The sequence below is a fragment of the Rhodamnia argentea genome, chromosome 7 (genome assembly GCF_020921035.1).
Source record: "Rhodamnia argentea isolate NSW1041297 chromosome 7, ASM2092103v1, whole genome shotgun sequence".
In the NCBI taxonomy this organism is placed as follows: Eukaryota; Viridiplantae; Streptophyta; class Magnoliopsida; order Myrtales; family Myrtaceae; genus Rhodamnia; species Rhodamnia argentea.
Genome location: NC_063156.1, coordinates 12,155,891 through 12,181,924, shown reverse-complemented (window position 1 = coordinate 12,181,924; position 26,034 = coordinate 12,155,891). Strand labels below are relative to the sequence as shown.

The 26,034-nt window shown below is 38.1% G+C and overlaps 1 protein-coding gene across 13 annotated transcripts in view; it reads right to left on the bottom strand.

Annotated features, from left to right (window-relative positions):
• The window catches only part of LOC115741914 (protein RESTRICTED TEV MOVEMENT 3-like), a 50,093-nt gene that overhangs the window by 4,827 nt on the left and 19,232 nt on the right, over positions 1-26,034 (bottom strand). For 2 of the 13 annotated variants that reach the window (XM_048281662.1, XM_048281661.1), the window contains exons 2-4: positions 20,827-20,945; positions 20,555-20,712; positions 18,483-19,587 (exon numbers count right to left, since the gene is read on the bottom strand). In XM_048281662.1, the coding sequence (XP_048137619.1) occupies positions 18,716-19,587; positions 20,555-20,712; positions 20,827-20,939 (1,143 nt within the window). In that variant the 5' untranslated portion in view covers positions 20,940-20,945 and the 3' untranslated portion in view covers positions 18,483-18,715. The other 11 variants (XM_030675942.2, XM_030675947.2, XM_030675948.2 and 8 more) reach the window with 11 other exon arrangements.

The following is a 26,034-nucleotide window of genomic DNA, read 5'->3' as shown; positions in this document are numbered from 1 at the left end:
TCACATAGTAGAGTAAATGTCTTAAATTGGTGGGTCGGATCGAGTCGGTTTAGGTCAGGTCGAATATGTTCCAACCCATATTGACCCGTCTAAACCCATTTTGATCCATATTTAATGACATATACCCGACTCGACCCGTAATCGACCCATACCCGGCCCGATCCGTTTTGACCCATATAATCAAAACACGCTAATATTCTAAAAAAACCTATTCAACTCATTTAACCTACTTTAAAATTTTCACATGTGTATGTTATCTAGATAAACCTTCAGATTAAAAAAATAAATTAAACAATAAAAAAATTAATAAACTAAATAAAAATGTAAAAAATCTATAAATTGAAATACTTATAAAAAAAAGGCTGACAAAACAGGTTATGACCCATATTTTTTTGATCGGTTGTGACCCATATTTAATGAGCCCAATTTTGTATGGGTAATTCATTTTTTGAAAGTAGATATATATGCGTTTGATGAATTTAATTGAACGTCAAGCATGTTCGACCTGAATTTCCTAACTCACTTCCTAAATCTCAATTCTCAAATTTATGTCCTGGAGCAAAACCACGCATCAAGCCCCGCTCCATCTTTAGGTGTTGTTAAAAATCAATCCAATATGGTCATTAGACCACAATCTATGACAAGCAACAAGAACCCATTTTCAAAAGAAGTGCTTTACCCGGCTCTCACGCCCCTCTCTCTCTCTCTCTCTCTCTCTAAAAACCATCTCCTTTCCACTTTCTCTCTCTATATCTCTTCTTTATAGAGTCACCATCTTCGTTCAACAGTCGCACACTCACTCTCTGTCTCTCAGATTCAGCCTTTGCTCGTGTAAAGTCATCCCCCCATCTCCAGCTCATTTTGATCTCCTACCTAGTTCACCTCTCTGTATGCAAAGGTGAAACCTTTCGATACAATTCTTTATAGTTGCAGTCAAAGATCTAAGCCAACCCACCATCATCTCTCATGTTCAGCTTAGTTATGTGTTTTGGACCGCATCTTCTTCCTTTTTGTTCTTCGCTTTTGAACTAAGACAGAAAAGATGGACATCTATAAATTCTTGAACCTCTAGATGATCCCCTGGTGCTTCCAACTCATGGGCAGCCACGCCTCCTGTGTTCAGCCCTAGCCCGTGCCTAAGCCCTCCCTGCTGCCCTACTCCTCTGCCGAAGATGCCGGCACCGTCAGGCTCATCCTGTCCGATGGCCTCGTTAAGACCTACTACCACTCAACTCGACTTTAGAGCTCATGGCCCAGTTCCCCAAGCACCTCGTCTGCCACTCTGATTCCTTCTACATCGGCCAGAAGATCCATGCCCTCTCCGAGCATGACCTCCTCTAGCTCGGCCACAAGTACTTCCTCTTGTCCATGCACTTCTTTCAGTCCATCCTCACCTTCGTCACCATTGCCTCCTTCGTCACATCGCAATAGTCGCAGGAGCCGACAGAGGGGGTGATGGTGCCTACGACTTTGAGAGCTGCCAAGGCAAGAGGTGATTGCGGAAACTGGGTTGGGTGGGTCATGCTCACGCACGCATTGCTTGTTGGATGATTTTGATGGGTTGAAAATGAGTCCAAAATGGATTTCATGTGTGGCCCATTTTCGACCACTTATATTTACCTTCAATTTTGTGGACCCATATTTAGTGAGCCACCTAAACACTAACAACCCATATAGAGCCTATTTTACACAAAATATGGGTCAGAAATAGGCAATTGACTCATATTGACAGCTCTACAGTAGAGATGGCAAAATGAGTCAAGAACCCATATTCTAACTCATATATAAGAGAGTGGGTCATAAATGAGTTGTTTAACAAACTTAAGTATCATAAATGGGCCACTTAACAAAATAATGGATCTTAAATAGATTTTAAATTGATCATAAATGAGTTACCTTACTATGTTAAGTGAGTCATAAAAATGTTTTTTGATTTCTTTATTTTCTTATTTTTTATTTGTTTTTCTTTTTCTTTTTCTTTTTTTTTATCTTTTATTGAGTAATGTAAAAACTTTCCAAAGAAGTAAAATGTCGACAGTGGCCACCGTCCACCGTAGTTTATCGCTGTCGACCACTGTCTGCCGAAGTTCGTGTGATTTATTGAACTTAAAGAAGATTTTATAATAATCTTTCAGACACCGAACCCAAATCTACACAATATGTAGAGTGCAGCCGGCTATCATCCCTTGTTTGCACCGGCCGACGGGAAAAAGTCACGAGACTCCCACATCATGTAACTGGATCTTCTCTTCCATCGTATTATAAGCAATCCCATTAAGTTGAATTCGCAACATTTCCGGCAATGGTTCCGGTCGGTTCCGTTTTGCAAGAAAACCGAATTGAATTGAACCATTAGGAGGTAAGCTTGAATCGAACCAAATCTCAGCCTGAATTGAATATGAACCGAACTGAAAATCCAATTCGGTTCGGTTTTCAATTTTTCTTTTTTCGACTTTTCTTTTTCTTTTTCTTTTTCTTTTCTTTTGAACCGAAACAAAAAACACGTAAAGCCTAGAAAGAAAAAATCACATAAATCCATCCTATCTCTTCACAGCGGGGAGATACCAGGAGCCTCAACAAAACAAAGAAGCTCTGGCCCATGTTCCTCTTTCCTCTCCAATCCATCATCCCACCCCGGTGCCCCCAGGCACTTTTTTCTCTCGGCATGATTCCAAGCCGAGTCCCTGCGATGCCCGACGATGTCCCGAAACTGACCGGATCAGCCCCTAACGGTTAGCAGTGCCTGGTAGTGTTTATTCTCGTCCGCGATGGCATTTTCGATAGCAATGCAGCAGATAAAGCCGAGTAGATTAGCGGTATCGCTATTGGCTGCATACGGTGGATGGGAACCCCTTTGCTGTCTACTGTTATCTGCCGAATTTCGGAGGGAAAAAAAGGAAAAGAAAATAAACATAAAAAAGTTTAAAAAATAAAGATGAAAAAAATACTTTTTGAAAAAAAAATCACGGTATTGCATAAAGGTATTTTAGCAATATTATTTTTCTTAACAAATAATAAGAAATAAATATTTCATGATTTGGTCAAATATAAAAGTGTTTAAGTAATACAGATCGGGTCGGGTATGGGTTGGATATGAGTTGGGTCTGAGGTTTGTACTGCATGAAAATGGATCAAAATGGTTTAAATGAGTCGATATAGGTCGAACCATATTCCACTTGGACCAAACCCAACCCGACTCACCCTTTTGACGCCTTTACTTCGTAGCAATGGGAGAAAAGTAAATATCAGGTATGAAAGGGGAAGAGTTCTTGTTCGGAAAACAACAAATGGTTTGAGACGGATGAAAATGCATTTCTCAAATATGGATTCAATGTTGTACATGTAAGCAGAGAAAACGGCACCCCAAGATCACTATAATTAGAATTTAAAACATAATAATGGAGGAAAAAGTGATTTGCACACCTAATTTGGAATCCATCGTTTTTTATGTGGAATATCAATGATCCAAGACTAAAGTGCTTTTCCTCTATCACATTATGTATCACCGGCTCAATGGGACTGCTCATCACCAGTTATGTATTATAACTGCTCCTTATGTGAGGTTATTTGTGCATCATGGTTAAATGAGAGACTTGAGCACTATCTATAGTCACGAACCCTATCATTACGGATCGGGCTTTACTCGGCCCACATTAACTAGCTACATATTAGACTAATTAAGCAAATTAATATCTTACATTGTTAGACCGACCTCGTAAATTACAATTTCAATTAGTGTAGCTCATATAAGAAAAACTCTTACATTCTCCCATTTGAACTACATTAACCAAAATTGTGCTGTATGCACACACATTTATGATGGTCTAGAGATAATTCTATGTACTCAATTCGATTGCATAAAGTCTCAAATGCCGAACTATGGCATTTTTGCTTCAATAATCATAGAGCGATCTATGCTCACGAGTGCTATTAACTCTCTTGTTATGGATTCAATATGTTGGTATAGAAAATGGATAACACCTCATAGAGAGTGATACCTTATGTGTTATCCCCTTTGTTATTCCACATTCTCTCTCATCAAGTGTCATTAGAGAATATCCTTGTGGTTCCAATGAACCAACATATATCTTATCATTATAATTAACTATACTTTATGTGTAACAAGATATATTCTTAAGACTAATAACTGAATGCCTTTAACCCGTACTCAAGGTTTACGCAATACATTGTGATTTTCACAAGATTATGTATTTAACATCAATACATTTATAAAACACTTCATTGAATGGAAAAGAGTTATCAAAACACTACAAAATGTAACAAATACAAATACATATGTAAATTTTATTAGAGCAAAACAAAACAATTCCCACTAAACAACATCCCATGATGAATCTAAGCCCATGCTAATAACATGTCGTTTTAACTCACAAGGGCGAAAATCTTTAGTTAGTGGTTTTCATCTATATCATTTGTGGAAATATACTCTATTGTAATATCACCATTCTGAATTGATCTCTTTATGGTAAAAAACTAGACACAAATGCTTAGACCCTTTTGTTGACACTTGAATTTTAGCTTTTTGCATAGTTATTAATTTCATAAAAATTAGGGACCGACCCCGGCCCCTAAACAAAAATATTTAAATCATTTTATAAGTGCATAGAGGCTAGTTTAATTTTTTGCATTGCATTCATTTGCATCTTAATCGAACCGGCAATGGAAACGAACGTGAAATTGACACGCACACGGACGAGAACCCTTTGAAGGAGTCGGCCACGGCATAGGAGGAGGTAGAGCCGGAATTTATAAAGAGAATGGGCCTTAATTGGCTTATTTTGAGCTTTATTCAGCCCACTAAAAGCTTAGGCCTTAAATTGAGCCCATAAAAGAGCGAACACATATCTAACTCGACCCATACTCAATATATAACTAACTCAACCCATATTTTTAAAACACTTTCATATATATATATATATATAGGAAAACTTGTTTCTTATAAGTTTCTAAAAAAATATATTACTACACTAGTACGGACTATTTTTTTTTAATGTTAAAACTATGACTAGTGAGGGTCAGCCAACAACTCTTATTGGATTTCTCAAAACAAAAAAAGGAAAAGAAAGAAAAAAAACTAATAAATAAAATAAATAAAAATTACAACAAAATCAGAAAAAAAGAAGAAGACAAGTTCATGTTCCTCTTAAGCTTGTTACCTAACTAATTTATGGCTCATTTAAGACTCATTAAGTTGATAGGTAACTTCTAAAAAAAGAAGTTGTTAGGTAACCCATTTATGACCACTTAGGTTTATTTTTATACTTGGATTAGTACTATGAAAAATCTCAAACTGGTACGCTTGTGACAAATTTACCCAAACTATTTTTTTGACAATAAAAAAAAATCCCAAATTGGTACATTGGTGACAAATTTATCTCAAACTATTTTTTTAACTACAAAAAATCCTAAACTGGTACGCTTATGACAAATTTACCCTACGCTTGTACACTTGTGACAAATTTATTATCCGTTAGTTTTTGTTAAAATTTGTCGTCAAATTGCTAAGTTAGATGACACATGGTAGTTGAAGGATGTACTCATTTGAGATTTTTACCCTTTGTTTGTCACAAGTACATCAATTTGGAGGGTTTTTTGTGGTATTAACTAAAATAACGAAAACTTACGGGAGCCAAATTTGTCATAAGTATACTACTTTGAGGTAAATTTGTCCTAGGTATACCAATTTAGGTTTTTTGGTTGCCAAAAAATAGTTTGGAGTAAATTTATCACAGGTGTACCAATTCAGGGGTTTATGTGATAAAAAAATAGTATGTGGTAAATTTATCACAAATGTATTGGTTTGAAATTTTTCGTGGTAAAAAAAATAGTGTTGGGTAAATTTATCACATATGTACCAATTTGAGATTTTTTGTAGTGTTAACCTTTATATTTAAGGCAACACATTTATGACTTGTATCATTGTATATGGGTTAAACTTATGGTTTTTAGATCATTTTGCCACTTCTAAATTCATGGGAGCAACAAGTTGGAAGAATATGATGTTGTGGCACTAACATGGATGCCCATATACTCATGCGGCGCTGATGTGTTTCATGTTAATAATTTAGTCTATAAATTTGATGAAAGGTCTAATTCGAAGAAGAGTGCACGTATTTTACGGACCCAATTGCACAAAGGTAAGGACACTTATTGAGTATTTTGCGGCAGTTCAGGGACCTCTGGTCCTTTCATCGTTTTTTTTTTTTAACTCCCAATATAATTGATTATCCTCGTGACATAAAAACATGTCATGAATTTATTGAAAAATATATCGATTCGGTACAACACATTTTTAGGAAAACCCTATAGTTACTGTTGAAACAACTTAGAAGTGATACGCTAATCAACACAAATCCGACCAAATAAGGAGAATCATCAACCTTTATATTAGGTATAGTAAAATTGTTCTATCACGTTATTTTGGATGTGGTTTGAGAATCTGAGAAAACTTACACCCAACTATTTGTTTATGCCCATAGATAAAGCAAGATGAACAGTTCATTGTATCAAGCTACTTTTTCCTTTTGGTTGCATGGGTAGATACGCATGGTGCCTCGTATCCACAAATAGGGAAATAATTATTAAGTGCTAAACTTATTTTACGGTAGTCAATTCGGTTTCAAATTTTTTAATTTGATCAATTTAGTTTTAGATATTTTGGTAATTTGTCATTATAGTCCTCCCGATCAGTTTTGTTCCATCAAGAAAGAATGATGTCATGACAGACTTTCTTTACACCGAAGTTAGCGAAAAGACTAAAGGGGAGAACTGTATAAAAAATACTTTAGAACGCAAACATACGAAGTGAAAATTTTAGCGTTCAAGTGCATTATTATTAAATTGCCGCTTTGGGAACCCACTAGCAGAGAATTGAGAACGAAGGGAGCGGAATGTAACTTGATGGCCTTCCTACATCGTGATTTTGCAACTGAAGAAGACGACTCCAATGATCCCGACACAATGAATTTTGCTAAACTTGACCGTTCGAGCCAATTCGCATTCCCTCACTAAAAAAAAAGGAAATAAAGAAATGAAAAGAAAATAAATAAATAAATAAATAATATTAAAATATTATGTCGCCGGACAACCGACGCCAGCCGGCGTTCACGTCGATGCCGGCTGACCAAAATTGACCGAATCGATTGAATTGGCACAATTGCAAAAGATTTAGGACTGAATCGGCAAAAAGAAAAAGGTTTAAGACTGAATTGATACAAATACAATAGATTTATGACTTTTTTGGTAATTTTACCGCTAGTAGGTTAAGAGTTGCATGCATACTTTACCAGTGGTGTCGGTGAATGGTTGTACCTTACCAAAAAAATAACTAGTTTACTGCTATATAAATTATTGACACTGTGTAGGATTTTAGGTGTATCAAATGTTTATTTGTTAATAACATAAGGGCATGAACAAAATTATGGTGGTAAGAGGGAGAGAGTGTAGATGTCCAAAATCATCCTCTTGAAATCTTTCTGCAGTAACATAGCATGCACATGGATAAAAGAACATCCTGTCCCGAACTTCAAAGTGAAAAAGAAATACAACTTCAGTCACAATGAAGCCACAGGATAACATTTGTGGGCAATTAAGTGGACCGACGCGAAGCGTCATCGGGCTTACAGGCAGGAATGATTCCATCTTCAAACATCTGATGAAATAGCCGAAGGAAAGACGCAGAGGAAGTGAAATTCGAAGTGTATAAGAGCACAACAGATGTGGTAACTCTGTACAAAAATTATCACAAGTTGGCTGTATCACAAAGGCACCGGTTTTCACCACGTGAAAGCACTCACTAGCAAGAGAGTTCACACAAACAAAGTTATATTCACATACACAATCCATTCGAACAGTGTCGTCATAAGCAGTTCTGATCCAAGACAATCCAAGACAATAGGTTTCAACCAAATAGCGTCTTCAGATTTGACCAAGCGGTGGTTGATCTAGACATTCTTTCCTCGGCTATTCTTTTCTTTTCCTCGGCCTCTGCTACTTTCTTGGCTTGATCCTTGTGCCCGGATTTCGCTTCCTCTGACTCAACCATCAAAATCTCCCAGTTCGAAATGAGCTTTTCTCTTTTGGACTTCACTTCCTCAAGTTTTTTGTTGAGCTCTTCCTCCTCTTTGGTCAGGTCACCAAGCAACTGCTTATACGAGATGTGAGTCTCGTGATTCTTCTTCATTGTCGCAAACATTTGATCCTTCAGCAATTTCTGCAGCTCGAATTCGGCATTGTCCTGCTCGAAGGTCAAAAAGTCAGAAGTGAACTCATCGAAGTTGGCCCAAAAGGCCTCGACTGATTTTTGCTGGTCCAGTGATAACCCGCTTTTGGCTATGCTTAACGTCGACATTGCTTCAGCCAATCTGTCTTTTACATTTAGCTTGAAGATATCAGAGAGGCACTCCTTCAAAGACTGCTTAGCATTCTCTACTTCTTCCAAGGTTGGAGCCTCAGAAGTTGAAAGAACACTTTTTTGGTTGCTCGTGTTCGACCCTCCTCTGGCAGGAGAACTCTGAGCAGCCTTAATAATTTCCTCAAGATTTGTGAAATACGTGTCAAACGTATCTGTTGGTGTTGCCTGAGGAATATTTGCAGGAGGTTCAGCCAACTGAGTATTTTCAACCGGGGGATGGGGGCCCAAAATCTCAGCTACAATCGTCAAAGTGTTGTTAACTAAATACCCATTACAGCTGTCATGGACTTCACTCAATGGAATGAAGGATGTGAAGCCCCAGTCACTCTCTCTTGCAGTGAAATTATGTTCCGTCTCTGCATTTGTTCAGATGGGACTTCAGTAGAAAGGGGTAACAGGTTAAAGATACCTTGTTTCACTGCATTAGGTTCAATAAATGCACAGATTATTGTGCTCGGATCAGAAAGATGGGACACCAGAACCACAAAAAAGAAGTTAAAGCATGTTCTGAGAATGCATTGCAACCACAAGGCCTAAACATGCTCTCTCAGTTTGCTTCATCAGAAACTTGGTCTGGTTTGCAGAAGTGAAAAAATCAAGACTACTGACAACATGTCTGTGTTCATATGATGCAGTAAATCCTGCAATTTGTTCCACAAACAGTATAGACGTGGTGAATTTCCACTCCTTTCGGTACTTCTTGACGTCCAAATGATCATGCATTACTTATAAACTTACAGCAGGCAAGTATTTATCATCACCTCAGACGCTCTGAAGTGCATAAAAGCACACATGCCATTGGAGTCAGCACAAAATTATGAACACAGAAGAAACTTCGTCTCATCCATAAAGTGGGCATCCCCATAAGTAGATGTGCTATGACCTAGCGAGCAATTCCTCAATTTGATTCCGTAAAGTCATACTTAGTACAACAAGAGAAGTCATGTAATCCTTCGATATTATTTTTGGAAGAAACTTATTGATAGAGATGACAAAAGTACTGCATAGCTAATCCAACTGTGGTGTTCGCCAATGTTCACCACAAACACACTGGAATGCTTCACCATATGATGAATAATGGTGGATGTCTTTCAAATTACTGACAAATTCTAAGATACCGGCATAAGCAAGATATCTCAGGTTACGAATCAAATTTGGCATGACACCAAATTGTGCAGACAGTATTAATATGAATACCATATATTGCGAGGACATGTATGTTCCTAAATTTATCCAAGAGCTTCAGTAGCAAATATGAAAGAAGTTTTCTCAATTCCCCCAAAATACCATATCTCAAAATCAGATTCCAACAGCAGACTGAAAAACCCAGACATAACCAGAGTCGCGATGGACGTACCCTTAATCCTAGAATAGCCATAATTGTTCTGATCTACCAGAATCATTCTGAAATGGGCGCTTATGCTCCACCCGTATGGTAGCCTTGTGGAATCAGCGGCATCCAAGTATATCGACAAATGGTCTATGGTGTTCCCCTTGGGGAAAATGAGTATTCGCCTGCTTACATCAACCGTATCACAACGGAGAATGGATAATTCCAAGGGAATTCAACAAGTAAAGGAAATCGGACCAAAAAAAAATAAGAAAAAAGAAAAGCAAAGGAAACAACAAGACGAACAAGCCACGATTTGATCATTACGCTTGCCAAAAATCGAAATAAAGGATTACCAGGCATTGTTGCCGAGCGTGAACACTTCGGAGTAGTATTTCTTTTGAGTCAAGCTAGTGAAGTTGGTAATCTTCCAGGTGTATTTCCATGAAGTGGGATTTTGCTCTCCCATCGCCAGCTTCCCCATTATCCCATCAGTTGAAAAAAATCAGTCTTTAGAATGAAGAAGACGAACTCAAAAGGTTCCCAGAAATTCGAATGAAAAAAAGAATCGCAGACATCATCGTTCTTTAACAACAAAACCAAACAAACACACTTTACCAAAAAAAAAAAAACCAAACAAACACACGCTGATGGGTCAAGAAAGGAACACCAAGAGAGCACGATCTCCAACGTTAAAAGAATCGATTGGAATTTGCAGTAGACAGGGCAAGATTCAAGAACAAGGACTTCTTGAAACAGAGAAACAAGAAAAGAACACCAACCTCTCCCGCGAAACAAGGAACGAGCTCAGACTCAGAGGAGAGTTGGACAGCAACAGGTTGAACTTGGGTTGCGCTTCTTCGGGGATGACGAAAGGAGAAGCCGCAACGAGAGAAGCAACCTCTTCTTGCACTCATCGAGTCGTGGGCATCTCAGAAAAACAAAAAAAAAGAGAAAGATAGATTTGCCTCACAAAATCCTAATAAAACACTAATTATGAACAAAAAGGCGGCTAATACAAGCTTTATCAGTTGACCTGAAATGCAGAGCAAATTGCTTGTTTGCTGGTCCATTGTCAAGTGGACCATAAAAAATGTCTCCTTTCGTGTTCTTCTTGTCAGTTTCCCCAGGAATCCTTTTCCGTCGACGTGTACATGGAATTTGTTCATTTCACACAGAGTTTCATTCCCTGATTTTAGAGCCGGCAATATCGGTCCCAAGTCCATTTTGAAACTCATGTTTAATGGGGCCCTTTGCAGAAAAGACAACCCATTTGGCAACAAAGTAAGACAAAATGAGTTTAATTTAAAGGAAAAAAAAAAGAATTTGCTAGCAAAATAGTTTTTGAACGACTATTAAAATAGAAATATATTGTGAGTCACAAATTTTTAAAAGAGTGGCCACAACAATTATTTTCTATTAAATTTTACATAATTTTTTGTGGTCCAAAATAGACTTTTAGTGCAACAGCCACTCAAAAGACAATTAGATAATCAATTCCCCCTAATAAAAAATAAGGCTTAGTAAATTGGATTGCGATGAGTTGGTTATGTGGATATCGCCACAACATGTCGTTTTCTCAATTATGTTTGAATTCGGATTAAAAAAAAAGCAAAATTTAATTATGTTTGAATCCAACTTTGCATTTCAATTACCGTCATGACGAATTCTGCGTACACACTTTCACATGCAAATAGAGTTTACTATAACTCATGGAAAAATGGTGGCTTTAAATTTAATTAATAACCGCACTACATAAAGTGTTTATGGAAAATATTTCACATTTTAAGATTGCTATAGTATTGAAAGGGCGTCGTACGATGCTAATTTTGTCCAATGCGTGCTCAGTCCTCCATACCTGAAATATATGCGGTCATGTGATAAACCTGCGAAAATGGAATTGTCTTTGCTTCTATTAGCCTTTTATAATGATGGTTGTTCCTACGTTATTAATCTCACTTAAGTGACCTTAAAAACGAAGTTATCGAGTAAAACCTCGTACGTGCGGCACAGCCTCAATACGTGTGCATGTTTAGAGTTTACACGAGTCCACCATGCATAAGGATCTAATCTTTGCCAATTGACTCGAAAAGATTTTATGTAAAAAATTTAGGTGCTGAAGTAGCTTTAGGCTCCGTTCGTTTTGCGAAAAAACAACTTCCAGAAAAATGCTTTCCAAATTTTTCTACATTCGGTTCACGGAAAATAAATGAGTCAAGGAAAACATATTTCACCCATTTAAAAAACAGCTTCAAAAGTGGGGAATTTCCTCTTCTCATCTTTCATTGTCTCTTTTAATTTTTTTTTTAAATTTGGAATTTAGTTTTTTATTTTTCTCTTTTATTTTTATTTTTTGCCCTACTTCAGCCGGTCGACGGCCACGACTTTGGTTGACGACGGGCCGTAGGCAAGTGAGAACTCACCTCGCCTCACCGGATCCGTCAAGCTCAAGCTCGCCTGCAGCCGATCACTAGCCATCGCTGCCGCCGACGACTAGCAAAAGAATAAGGGAAAATTTTAAAATACAAAATAGAAAAAGAGAAAAAAAAATTATTAAAATTTAAATTTTTTAAAATAAAAAAAATTATTAGAAGTAGAGCACGGGAAACCGATTTTCCTTACCAAATGATGGAAAATATTTTTCAATTCATTTTCGGGTTTCAACCGAACACCAGAAGATATCGTCATTTTCTTAAGAAATGACTTTCTGAAAAATATTTTTCGGAAACACTTCATTTGTCACGAAATGAATGGAGCCTTAATCTGCATATGAATAAGTGAATCGATATTGCCTTCGCAAATGTACTCCTAGATTATCAAATAAAAATATTCATTCCAAATTCATAAGCGATAGTTGTAACCATAACCGATAGAGAAAAGAGTGCCGGCAAAAGAAAAAAAATTGGCTGGCCTTAGGACGAAGTGAGTTTCAAACTAGACTAGAGCTCATCAATAATCGCCAAAACAAACAAACAAATTAAATAGCCACAAGCTACGGATTTCTTGTTTCTTGACATATAATTAATGGAATAACCCTACTTATGGATCTATTTATTTTTTTTCATAGAAATGGTCAGTCAATGTCAGCATCCAGTGTCTTAAACATAAAAAAAAAAGCCTAATATCATGAAAAACCTCAAATTAGTGCACTTGTGACAAATTTACTCCAAACTATTTTTTTACTATAAAAAATTTCAAATTGGTACACTTGTGACAAATTTATCCTAAACTGGTACACATATGATAAATTTATCCTCCGTTAATTTTAGTTAAATCTAATCGTCAAACTACTAAATTGGATGACATGTGGTAGTTGATGGGTATATCGCTTTAGGGCTTTTACCCTCTGTTTGTCATAGGTGTATCAATTTGGGATTTTTCGTGGTATTGACATAATTTTACGGAGGGTAAATTTGTCATAGACGTATCGGTTTGGGATTTTTTATGGTTAAAAAAATTAGTTTACGGTAAATTTGCCAAAGATATAGCGGTTTAGAACTTTTGGTGAGTTTGAGGCAAATTTATCACATGTGTACCAGTTTGAAGTTTTTCAGGGTCAAAAAAATAGTTTGGGGTAAATTTATCACATATGTACTAGTTTGGAGTTTTTTGGGGCCAAGAAAATAATTTGGAATAAATTTATTACAAGTGTATCAGTTTGGGGTTTTTCATTAAATTAATCCTAAAAAAAAAAAATCAAACCTTCTCGAATTATCTCGTTAGAATATTAGTTAATGCATTATTTCCTGATGTGAAAGCAATGCCGTGTTTTGTCATTATCGCCAGAAATTGCACCAGATTAAATTTTATTCATCGTCAATGGCGACCCACGTTCTCACCATTTCCAAGCAATTGCTATCATCGTTGACCTTCGGTTTCCACGAGTACTTTTCGCAGACATAGTTGGCTTTGTGAAATGGCCAGTTTCACACCTTGACGTAGTTGCTATTCACCCAACAAATTCATTCCACCTTTCGTCAAATTGTAAAATCTCTCTCCTGATGATAGTCGACCGATGGGAACATTTTCATAGTTCAAATTCGAAGTCATTTCTGCATGATCAAAAGTCTATAATGGCGGTTTGTTTTTTTTTCTTTTTTTTTCTGTTTAATTGGGATTAGTCATCTTGAACATCTTTTACCGTGATAGAATAATTAAATATTAAATCATGTCTTCGTCTAACGATTTATGCTTTTATAACAATTGGCACTAATCCAATCAAATCTAACGTGCCTAATAAGGGAATGAGACATCAGAAGTTATAAGAGGAAGGAATTGCGTCACGCAGCACTGCTAGCACATTGAACATCAGGTACAGAAAACGAAAGAGCTCCTGTTCTGAAAACAGCAAATAGTTTGAGACAGATGAACATGCATTTCATGAATAGGAATTCATTGCTTTACATTCCCACTACTCACAACCAACACATGAATCGCACAATGTTTGTTCAGAGACTTGTAGAGTACAGACCGGGCACTGGCTTTGCGACGAAAGCATCAGAGCGATCTTCTAAGTTTCAAGAGCAAAAGACATAATGACCGGACCGCACAGCTCGCATGGAAGATCATCACAAACCAGACTCTTTCTCTATTTCTGTTTGTGGCCAAAATGAGCTGCGCATTAGCATAACATAGGATACCAGAAACAAAGTCCTTTTCCGCAATAGTTTTGCTGAAACACTCGTTAACATTGGCCAAATTTCCACAGTTACCAGCTAAAAGTTTTTAATAAAATTGAGCCTTCGGGTTCGACCAAGGTGCGGTCGATCTTGACATTTTTTCTCTGGCTATTCTCTTCTTCGCTATCTTCATCTAATGAGCTATGTTACCAGATTTCGTTTCCTCCTACACGACCATCAAAATCTCCCAGTCCAAGATGAGCTTTTTCCTCCTTGATGCGGGTCTGTTGATGACCTGAAATGCAGAGGAAATTGGATGAACCAACCTTCAATTCCGTTGTCATTATTATTGAGGGGTTGATTGTTTGCTTCTCCATCTCTCCAATTACCAAGCCGTGTCAAATCGACGATAAAAAGTCTCCTTTCACGTTCTTCTTGTTAGTTTCCTTTATATTTAAATTGGTCTGTTGACATCTAAAATTGACCCGACTTTTAGAAAGCAGGAAGGCTCATAAAACATTATGGGCTTGGGGACCCAGAACATTTAGAACACATCGGTGACCAAATACATGTTGTGGCCGATGTCTGAGCAAAGGGAGCATCGGTGACACCACACGATCATTACGTGACACCGAGGTACAAGCAAAGTAAATAAGTCAAAGAATCAACCGCTTAATGGATCATATGAGCAATTACCGAAGCGTATCCGAGAATTTAAGGATATAATGTATGAACAGTAATCGATACAGATGGTTGTCTTATGTACTCGACTATAAATAATCGGAGAAGAATCTTTGTAAATGATTTGAACAATCAATAACACTTATCAATTTCCTTTGCAATTCAAGTTATTTGTTCTTTATTATTTCGTTACATTTTATTGTTCAATTCATTTCTCATTTGCATAGTTATTTTATATCCGAAATCGCCACAACAACCCGATTAAACATCAAAACCGAAGATCCAAACCTTCTATAAAAGGTCTCTCGTCACGGAACATTTCTGGCAACACAGGGTCCTTTTTGGCTGGCATCTACAGAGAATTCGTTCAGTCCACACAGTCTTGGTTATCCGTAAATATTATTGTACATGTACTACTGACAGGGCAACGTGAGATGCTAATTTGTCAAATGCGTAATCAAACCCCCATACCTAAGATCGCTAGGATTGCGTTCGATTAGTTGCTTCACAAGTGTACTTAGGTTTTTTTATTTCCCCATCGCTACACTAGACCTAATAGCATCTTTGAAATATTTGCAGTCATGTAAAAAACCCTAAAAAATATATATGATTTCCGTTCCTTCTATTAGCCGAAAATCGCTGACATGGTACGAATCCTCTGATGTAACAATTTTTAATATTATTTTAATAATTTTGATCTTCTTTTTTTCCTTCCCCCTCTTCCTCCAGCTGACCGTCGGAGAGCCATGTTGGGTGTGCTTAATCCTCCAAAATCACATTGGCCGTGGTTAGGTCCCCAGACGGAATCTGTCTGTGCACAAGCATATCATGTCTCAACATATAGGTTGACGATGAGCTTCTAATCCAAACCAAATTACAACATGCTGGTTTAATAAATATTTCATCAATATAGACAGCATTTCATGACAAAATACTTCGGACAATATTAACATGCGGCTGAAAAGTATATGATGTTCCATCCAATTTTGCCCGTCTGGCGCTTCTAAGAAGTACATAAGTTTTCCTTCCAATGAACGATGAACTTGATTTTTGTGCATACAAGAACCAAGTTTTCATTACTGAAGAAGTGCTTTGTGAAGGGATGTATCGCAAACCGATTCAGAACGATTACACAGATAATAGAAGAAAAATTAGACGACGCACGGTTTACCCAGATTCACCCCAGAATAGGGCTACATCCTGCAAAGAGATTTCACTATGATTTAGGTTTACAACCGTACAACGCGTTACAATAATCAATCAAAAACGAGTAAATATATGTATGCCCTAAACGGGCCCAAAACCAAAACTTAACTGAAACCCTTTTAATCCATTAACAAATGGGCAAACTTAAATAAAACCCCTTTAAGTGGGGCAACCGTCCGCTCACCGGGGAGCGGAACCCCCGCTCGCTGATAGGGCAGCGGGACACCCGTGTCGAGAGTGCTGCCCCCGAACTCCCGTATTTCGTGCGTAGGGGTCACATGTCATTAGATCATACTTCAATTTCCCTAAGCTCACGTGGGCGTGCCCGATGTAAGAAACAAGGGTCCTCAAAGTATTCGCCAACTCCAATACTTTGGAAACGATATTTATGATAATCGGGCAAGACGGATGATCATGGTGAATAGTCAAGATATTTCCTTAATCAAGATTCTAATCATAAGATTCTCGAGACGTATGTAAGCTTGTGACAAGATTGAAGGGAATTGTGTCATCTAATATTGGAAATTACGTACTTTTTGACACCCTTAAGATCGAACATCCTGCTCAAAAGACACAGCCTCTCCACACCCAGCAATCCTTTTTTGGGCAAATTGGGGATTGTAGAAACCTCTTGATAGGAACTACCCACTTAGACCGTTCGATTAGCAGATTTTTATCCGGGCCGGGGTCAAGTTCATTCAAACTTAAAAAAGTCTTAGGTCACAAAGGGATCAAAAGTTTTCAAAACTTGACGTGTGAACGAAGAATTATCCATAAAAACAAGCGGGCGAAGGTTTGAACAATTTGCACTCTTGATTAAGGCTCCATTTGTTTCGTGAAAAATAAATAATTTTAAAATACTTTCCTAAAATTAATCGCATGTATAACTTATTATAATAAGTGAACGAAAAATATTTTCATCCTTCACGAAAGTTCAAACATAAATTGTCATCGATAATGGAAATATTTTTCATTGACTAATTATTTGAAATGATGCAAAACATTATTTTTTGAAACATGTTTTTCAAAATCATTAATTTTTCGCCAAAAATATGGAGCCCAAGTAAGTGCCCACCTAATTTCAGCAAGTGGGGCCAAATCTATGCAATTTGTCTTGGTAAGTCCCAATCCACCCCCTCTGTTTCATAGGAGTAATGTCCATTTCTTTGGCTACTTTGGTCTCCATGTAGAACTAGTTCATAATAACCTAAAGTTACGGTTTGACCCTGGAAGTAAAAATAGAAATTGCTGAACTGGAAGATATTCCTGGTATTACAGGAGCTTCTCCGTTCGCGCTAGGCGATCATTTGTGGATAGCTCCGAGTTTGGAAGGTCTTTCATGCATGTTTAGAGAAAAAACGTCCATATAAATTCCAGTCCAGGTCGCTACTCCTCACCTGTCTGTCTACTGTAGTGTAGGCAATTTGCTTTCGGCATTCGTCGTTGACACCTCAAGTTTTGCCCTCGTTTTTTGTTGTCGATGCTTTGAAATAGTAAATTCCTTACGTAACCGGTAACTTAGGACATGTATGCTAAGCATTCTGTTTCCCTGTTTTTCTATTTTTCTATTCTCGAGAACAAGTTTAGGATAGAAATTCGTAAGTGATCTATTTCTGGCCAGAAATAACTCCTGGGAATAGAATGGTTATCATTCGCGCCCTTACCGACCTGTAAATGATCTTAAATCGGTAAATTAATAGTTTCATTGTGAGTTACTAATTACACTGGTAAGTTTTTGTTTTCAACGGTAAATTTCTGTGAAGAAATAGATTAGTTTCATTCTACTTAAACTCGGTATGGTTATTACTCTGCTTATAACTTTCTACTTTATAAGTGGACCTATAGTAGGAAGATATTTGTTCTTTTCCGGTTATTTTCTAAAATAATTGGTAACTTACCATTTCATGTGGTGTTCAGAAGTTATTAACATCGTCAGTAAACAAGCGTCGATGTATCTGTCGAACATATTTCCATTTACACAATCTCTTCCAAAAGATTTCAAATTTACTAACAACGTTAGTGGATTAACATCACCAAATTTTTTTTCCCCTTTTTGGCCAATCAAAGTGACATTAGTAGATTGCCTCAAGGACATGAGTGTGAAAAGATTGTGGTCTGTAAGAGAGTGAGAATGTCCATAGTCATCCTGTTGAAATCTTTCTGCAGTACAGGTAAATGGATGAAAGAACATCCTTGGTCTCAACTTCAAGAGTGAAAAAGAAAATGAAGGCATAGATAGGTTATCATTTGCATACAATTATGCAGGCCAACGCGAAGCAGCAATAGGCTTACAATTAGGAATGATTGTAATCTTCAAACCTCTGATGTAATAACCAAAGGAAAAACAAAAGGAAAGTGAAATTCGAAGTGTTTAAGAACACAACAGATGTGGTAACTCTGTAAAAAGATTGTCCGAAGGTGACTGTACCTCGAAGGCACGGGTATTTAACAGAATTGAGTCTTCAAATTTGACCAAGCAGTGGTTGATCTAGACATTCTTTCCTCGGCTATTCTCTTCTTTTCCTCAGCCTCTGCTACTTTCTTCTCCAGATCCTTGTGCCCAGATTTCGCTTCTTCCGACTCGACCATCAAAATCTCCCAGTCTGACATGAGTTTTTCTCTTCTGGACTTCACGTCCTCAAGTTTTTTGTTGAGCTCTTCCTGCTCCTGGATCAGGTGACCAAGCAACTGCTTATTCGAGACATGAGTCTCGTGATTCTTCTTCATTGTTGCGAGCGTTTGATCCTTCAGGAATTTCTCCAGCTCGAATTTGGCATTGTCCAGCTCAAAGATCAAAAAGTCGGAAGTGAACTCATCGAAGTTGGCCCAAAAGGCCTCCACTGATTTTTGCTGGTCCAGTGATAACCCGCTTTTGGCTGTGCTTAATGCCGACATTGCTTCAGCCAATCTGTCTTTTATATTTAGCTTGAAGATATCAGAGAGGCACTCCTTCAAAGACTGCTTAGCCTTCTCTACTTCTTCCAAGGTTGGAGCCTCAGAAGTAGAAAGAGCACTCTTTTGATCGTGCGCGTTCGACCCTCCTCTGGCAGGAGAACTCTGAGCAGTGTTAATAATTTTCTCAAGATTTGTGAAATAGATGTCGAACGTATCTGTTGGTGTTGCCTGAGGAACATTTGCAGGAGGTTCAGCCAAACGAGTATTTTCAGCCGGGGGTTGGGGGGCCAAAATCTCAGCTACAACCGTCAAAGTGTTGTTCACCAAATACCCGTTACGAAAGCCATCATAGACTTCACTCAATGAAATGAAGGATGCGAAGCCCCAGTCACTGTCTCCTGCACTGAAATTATGCTCCGTCTCTGCATTTTGTTCAGATGGGACTTCAGTAAAACGGTGTAACTGGTTAAAGATGGGTTGTTTCACATCATTGGGTTCGATAAATGAACAGATTACTATGCTTCAGATCGGAAACATTGACACCAGAACCACAAGAACGAAGTTAAAGCATGCTTCCAGAAAGCATTAAAACAACAAGGCCTAAACATGAGCATGTTTGCTTCATCAGAAACCCAGTCCAGTTTGCAGAAACGGAAAAAATCCAAATTACAACAACACTTCTATGTTCATTTGATATGGTACCCGAAATCCTGCAATTTGTCCCACAAACGATATTGAAATAGTGAATCTCCCTTCCTTCCAATACTTCTAAATGTCTACAAGGTTCAGGCATTCCTTCTATACTTTCTGTTGCCAAGAATTCATATTATCACCTCAGATGCTTTAAAGTGCATATAAGTGCACGTGCAATTGGAATTGGCGCAAAAACATGTACACAGAAGAAACTTCATCTCATTAATAAAGCAGGCTTATCCCTAAACAGGTGCTATGATCATAGAGTGATTTCTCTCACTTCGATTCCCTAAAGTCGTACTTAGTTCAACAAGAGAAGTCAAATAATCCGTCGGTATTCTTTCCGAAACAGACTTATTAATAGAATTTACGAAAGTGCTGCATTGCCAACCCAACTATGGTCTTTGACAATGAACACCACAAAGACAATACTTCACATAATGACGGTGGATGTATTTAACCTGAATCTCAATATGCATAAGCGAGACTTCTAAGGTTATGAATCACGTTAGCCATTCCTCCAAATTTGCGAGTGCAAACTACATTAACACGGATGCCATCAATTGCGAGGACATGTATGCGCCTAAATTCATCCTAGACTTGAAAGAGGACTAAAGTAGCAAATCTGAAAGAAGGTTTCTCATTCCAATAGCAGACTGAAGAAACCAGACATAATCAGAGTTGCAATCATCATACCCTTAATCTTAGAACAGCCATAATCGTCCTGATCGACCAGAATCAATCTGAAACGGGTGCTTCTGCTCCACCCTGCTGGTAGCCTTGTGGAATCAGGGGCGTCCAAGTATATCGACAAGCACTCTACCTCGTTCCCCTTGGGGAAAATGAGTATTCGCCTGCTCAAATCAACCGTACCGCACAAGAGAATGGATAAGTCTTAGGGAATTCAACAAGGAAACAAAAGGAGGAGCAAGCAATAATTCGATTATTACACTCGCCAAAAGGATTACCAGGCATTGCCGCCAATCATGAACACTTCACAGTAGTATTTCTTTTGAGTCAAGCTACTGAAGTTGGTGATCTTCCATGTGTATTTCCATGAAGTGGGATTTTGCTCACCCATCGCCAGCTTCCCCATAATCCAATCAGTTGAAAAAATCAGTCTATAGGATGAAGAAAAAAACTCAATGGTTCCCAGAAACTCTATCAAGAAAAATCGCAGACATCATCGTTCTGTAACATCGAAACCAAGCGAACACTCGCCCCATCTCTGATGGGTCAAGAAAGGAGCACAAAAAGAGCACGACCTTCAACGTTAAGTAATCCATTGAAATTTGCATTAGACAGGGCAAGATCCAAGAACATGGACTTCTTAAAAACAGAGGAAAAAAAGAAATAAACACAGACCTCTCCGGCGAAACAAGGAACAAGCTCCGACTCAGAAGAGAGTGGGACAACAGCAGGTTGAACTTGGGTCGTATTCCGGTGAGGACGAGAGGAGAAGCCCCAACGAGAAAAACAACCTCGTCTTGCGCTCATTGAGTCGTGGGAATCTCAGAATAAAAAAGATTGCTGCACAAAACCATGTAAGTCACTAATTGCACTAGAAAAGAGTATGAAGAGTGTATTTATAAGTTCCAACGACTATTCGAGAAAATCAAGGAAATTTAATTAGATAAGCATAATCAAAGGAGATAATGTCTTAAATACCTAAATATCTTTGTCAGAGCTCATCCATAATCGCCAAATTAAACAACCAAATTGGATAAACACAAGCAACCGATTTCTTGTCCCTTTTGTCATATTGTTAGTGGAGTAAATCTACCCATGGGTTTCGTTTTATTAAAATGGCCAATCAATGGAAGTATTCAGTGTTTTAAACATTAGAATATTAGCTGGTGCATTATTTCGTACGTGAAGTCAATAGGCGTGTGTATGTATGTGGGTTCCCACGAACCTACCATATCCAAAGATGTAGCCTTGCCAATTGACTCTAAATGTTTTAAAAAAAAGTCTACGTCAGCTGACCGGCGAGATGGACTGAATTGACACAAATGCAAAAGATTTATGATTGAATTGGCATAATTACAATAGATTTATGACTTTTTTGGTAATAGTGCCCATTACTTCTTCGGTACTAAATTGTAAACTCATTATTAAAACATTACAAAGCTGCTTTCCAAACCTTTTTCTATTGGCCTCTTCTTATTTCCTAATTCCTAATATGAAAGCAGTGCCTCATCTTGTCATAATCACTCTAGATATATGTGATGCAAACTCTCTAGAAATTGCACTAGATTATAATTTTTATTCATCGTCAATGGCAACCCACGCTCTTACTATTTCCAAGCAAATTGCTAGCATGACTTTCACATTCCATGAATACTTTTCGTACGCCAAATTGGCTTTGTGAATTGGCTAGTTTGACACCTTGACGTAGTTGTAATTCACCTAACAAATTCATTCCATCTTTGGTCAAGTTGTGAAATCTCTTTCCTGATAATAGTCGACTGACGGGAACATATTTTCATACACTTTCCAGATTGACTTCGAGGTGGTTTTGCCACTTTGAACCAGTTCAAATTCGAAGTCGTTTCTTCATGATTGAGTCTCTTTCGTGGCGGTTCCTTTATTTGTTAGAATTAGTCATCTTGAGGATCTTCTGCTTGTAAAGGGAATGGGAATTCCGAACTTATAAGGAGGAGGAGCTCGGATTCAATGTATCAGTCCTTCGCAGCAGTGGGAGCAAAGTGAACATTAGGTACAGAAAGGGAAGAGCTCTTGTTCCGAAAACAGCAAAACAGCTTGAGACAGATGAACATGCATTTCATGAGTACAGATTCACAACCAACACATGAATCGCCTATATTTGTTCGGAGACATGTAAGGTACAGACCGGGGATAGGTTTTGCGAGATGGAACTACTCAATCCTCATGAATCGACTGAATAACAGCGAGGAAAGCGCATTTATTAGAGCGATCTTCTAAGTTCCAAGAGCAAAAAACATAATGACCGAACCGCACGGTTCGCGTGGAAGATCTTCACAAACCGGACTCTTTCTCTATTTCTGTTTGTGGCCAAATAGGATACAAGAAGCAAGCCCGTTTCCGCTATAGCTTTGTGGAAACACTTGTAAGCATTAGCCAAATTGCCACGGTTACCAGCTAAAAGATTTTTAGCAAAATTGACCCTTCCGGTTCGACCAAGCAGTGCTCGATCTCCACATTTTTTCCGCCGCTCTTCTCTTCGTCGCTACTTTCTTCTGATGAGTTCTGTTCTCAGATTTCCCTTCGACCATCAAAATCTCCTAGTCCAAGACGAGCGTTGCTCTCCTTGGGGCGGGTCCATTGAAGAAAATCAACTCACAAGCCCAAATCGAGCCTCATCAATCAACCAAATTTATGCAACCAAAAAGAGATTTCGGCCACAACATGATTTAATGGACCCTATGAGGTAAGGTGTCCAAGATAGAGTTTCAAGAATTGAAGGATGGAGGCAGATTCGGCTGGGTCAAAGCTTGAGGGTTATTTGCAAAGGAAATTGCTTCGCTGAACCTCTACCATCCCTCAAAGTCAAATGGTGGGACCATCAGCTTACGGCCACAAATCTCAGTTTGTGGAAATTGGATCCGATTTCATCGTTTTGACTCCCCATTCTTTTTTTTTTTTTTATGTATTTTTATTATAAGCTAACATTAGAAGATAAAGTATATAGAATAATTAAGTTTCATTTTTTTTTTGTGTTATTAAGAATTGAGAAAAGCTAAAATGACAGTCCATGAAAGTGACGGACCCACGCACACCACATATCTGCGTGGTATGTTTGTCAACCAAAAGTCTAGGTTCATGTATGCACCACATATCCCCGCGATATAGCCAAAATTCCATGTCTGGTATGTGCAGTTCAAGTTGCACCGTTCAATGATAATATTGTCACCCAGCAAACTCCTTAAGAATTTTTTCGTAATCGTATGAACAATATCCACCGTGATCTTTTTATTTGGCAGGAGAAGAATATCTACTATTTCAAAAGTTGCAACTTATTATTTGAATATTATTAGCTGGATATGTTTCATTAGAACCTTAATTGTCTTCTAATTTTAGCTTACAATAAAAACACATAAAAGTGGAAAAAAAAAAAAAGGAATGGGGAGTCAGCATAATGAAACCGGATCAGCAAGTGATCCGGTTTCCACAAACATATTTGTGGCCACAAGTTGACCGTCCGACCGACCGTCAGCTTAGCCGGATCATTTCCTAATTTCTGTATTTTGAATGTTTCCAAATTCATATGTCTACAATATATTTTCTTTTTAAAAAAACAAATCGGCTTTGTCAATTCCCATGTTTCCTCAAAGTTTAGTCCATCTACATGGGACGTGCATTCACAATTGCAAACATTTAGAGTTCTTTTTTTTGTCAAAAACAAAAAACATTTAGAGTTGAGTTTATAATATATATGAAAATTCCTTTCAAGTGAGTGAATCATTCGGTTGTTTATTCAATTGCTTGGCGGTGATCCTTAGAGTCCTTTGACCGTGGCGGGTGGAATACCCCGTCGTGCCTTGTGGTGGACTCATCTATCCCGATCCAACACTTCCATTCATTCCATCAAAGCGCTGCAACTTCTCATAAATCACCACGCATCTCTCCTTGACTTCGTTTCCTCCAATTTCCCGTCGAGCTCTTCCTCTTCCTCGGCGAGGTCATCCAACAATTGCTTATACAATATTCAAAGGAGTAGCGAAGCTTAGGACCTAAACCTGGCTTCCATCACCAAAGCGTCTTGCTAGAAAGCCGGCACTGCGATCATCAATCTCGGTCGATGGAATGAACCGTGCGCATCTTTGGATGAGAATCGTGAAGACACGGCGACGGGTTATGAAAGTTATCTCTATATTGCATGGCGAGTGCAACATTCTGCAGCATGAATTAGTTTGAACACTGAAGTTTAAGGTGCTTTCAATTTTCTTCTCCAGGTGCAGACCTCTTACTGTGCACAAAAGAAATGGGACAAAGTAGATATGCGGATTAGAGCCGACGAGGTCGACAAGTCCCCATTAGTGTTCTAGCTCAAGGCTTGAGCAATACCCATATGATGAAATTTCCTCCGATCACCCTTTTAATTGGTAGGTTATATAAAGTTGCGATATCATTGACATATGTTAGTATTAGTGATGTTCATGATTGTGACAGAGATAGGAAGAAATGATGTCCCGTGATATATAAATAGTAAGATGAACTAGACGGTATCAAAATGGGCACACAGACCACCGAATTACGCCAATGACAAACTGATCAAGTTAAAATATGTTTCAAGCTTGAGCCCATAAATAAACCCATATTCTATAAAGTGTATGTGGAAATCAGACTGGATTTTTTGTTTTGTTTTATATATTCGGATGTGGCATAAGTTTGCAAAGTCTCTATTGGTCTTGGATCGTTAACTTGATGTTTCTTGAAGTTTGACTTTTGGCAAGAAAACAAGAAAAGCAGAGAACGAACAAGAAATTTTCTCTTCTTTCCTAATTCCTGTGGACGTCTCGGTCAAGAGTGGAAAGTTGAATATGGACTTGAAAACCAAGTCGTGACGTGGAGAGTTGGGCGGATAGGCCCAACTCGGAGCAAACAAACAAATCTCTATTGCGGTGCGAACAAATTTGTATGGGGGTTCGGGGGCAACGCTCCCGAGAAAATTTTTTTGAGCTCTATTTATACTACGGCTAGGGTTTCTTTTCGATTGGTATTGAGGATTTTCCTTATGTGAGAGACTAGTGAGTCGTGTGCTTTTATTCGGTCGATAAGACCGACTTCTGCAATCTGTACTCTTTTTGATCATAGTGGAATATTGTTTTGCCTCGTCCGTGGACGTAGATCACCTCGATCGAACCATGTAAATCCTTGTGTTCTATGTTCGCTTTCGCATTTGTTACAACAACATGTTTACTGCAAGTTGATTTTCTAGGAAGATAGAACGACGTGAATGCTCCAAAGGAAGCGCCATTTTGCCGAGTGCTTGGCAGAGGATTTCTTCGTGGAGTTATATGAATAATTTAAGTGTTAAAGCCATTTAAATTTGATGGTAAGATTTGTTAGTTCTTTCATGAGATTGAGAGATTATTTCGAGAGAAATTATTGGATTAAACACTGCATGAGTTATTGACATGTTATTGAGAGCTAGGAAATATTGAGAACGTTTGAGAGACTTGGGTATGGTT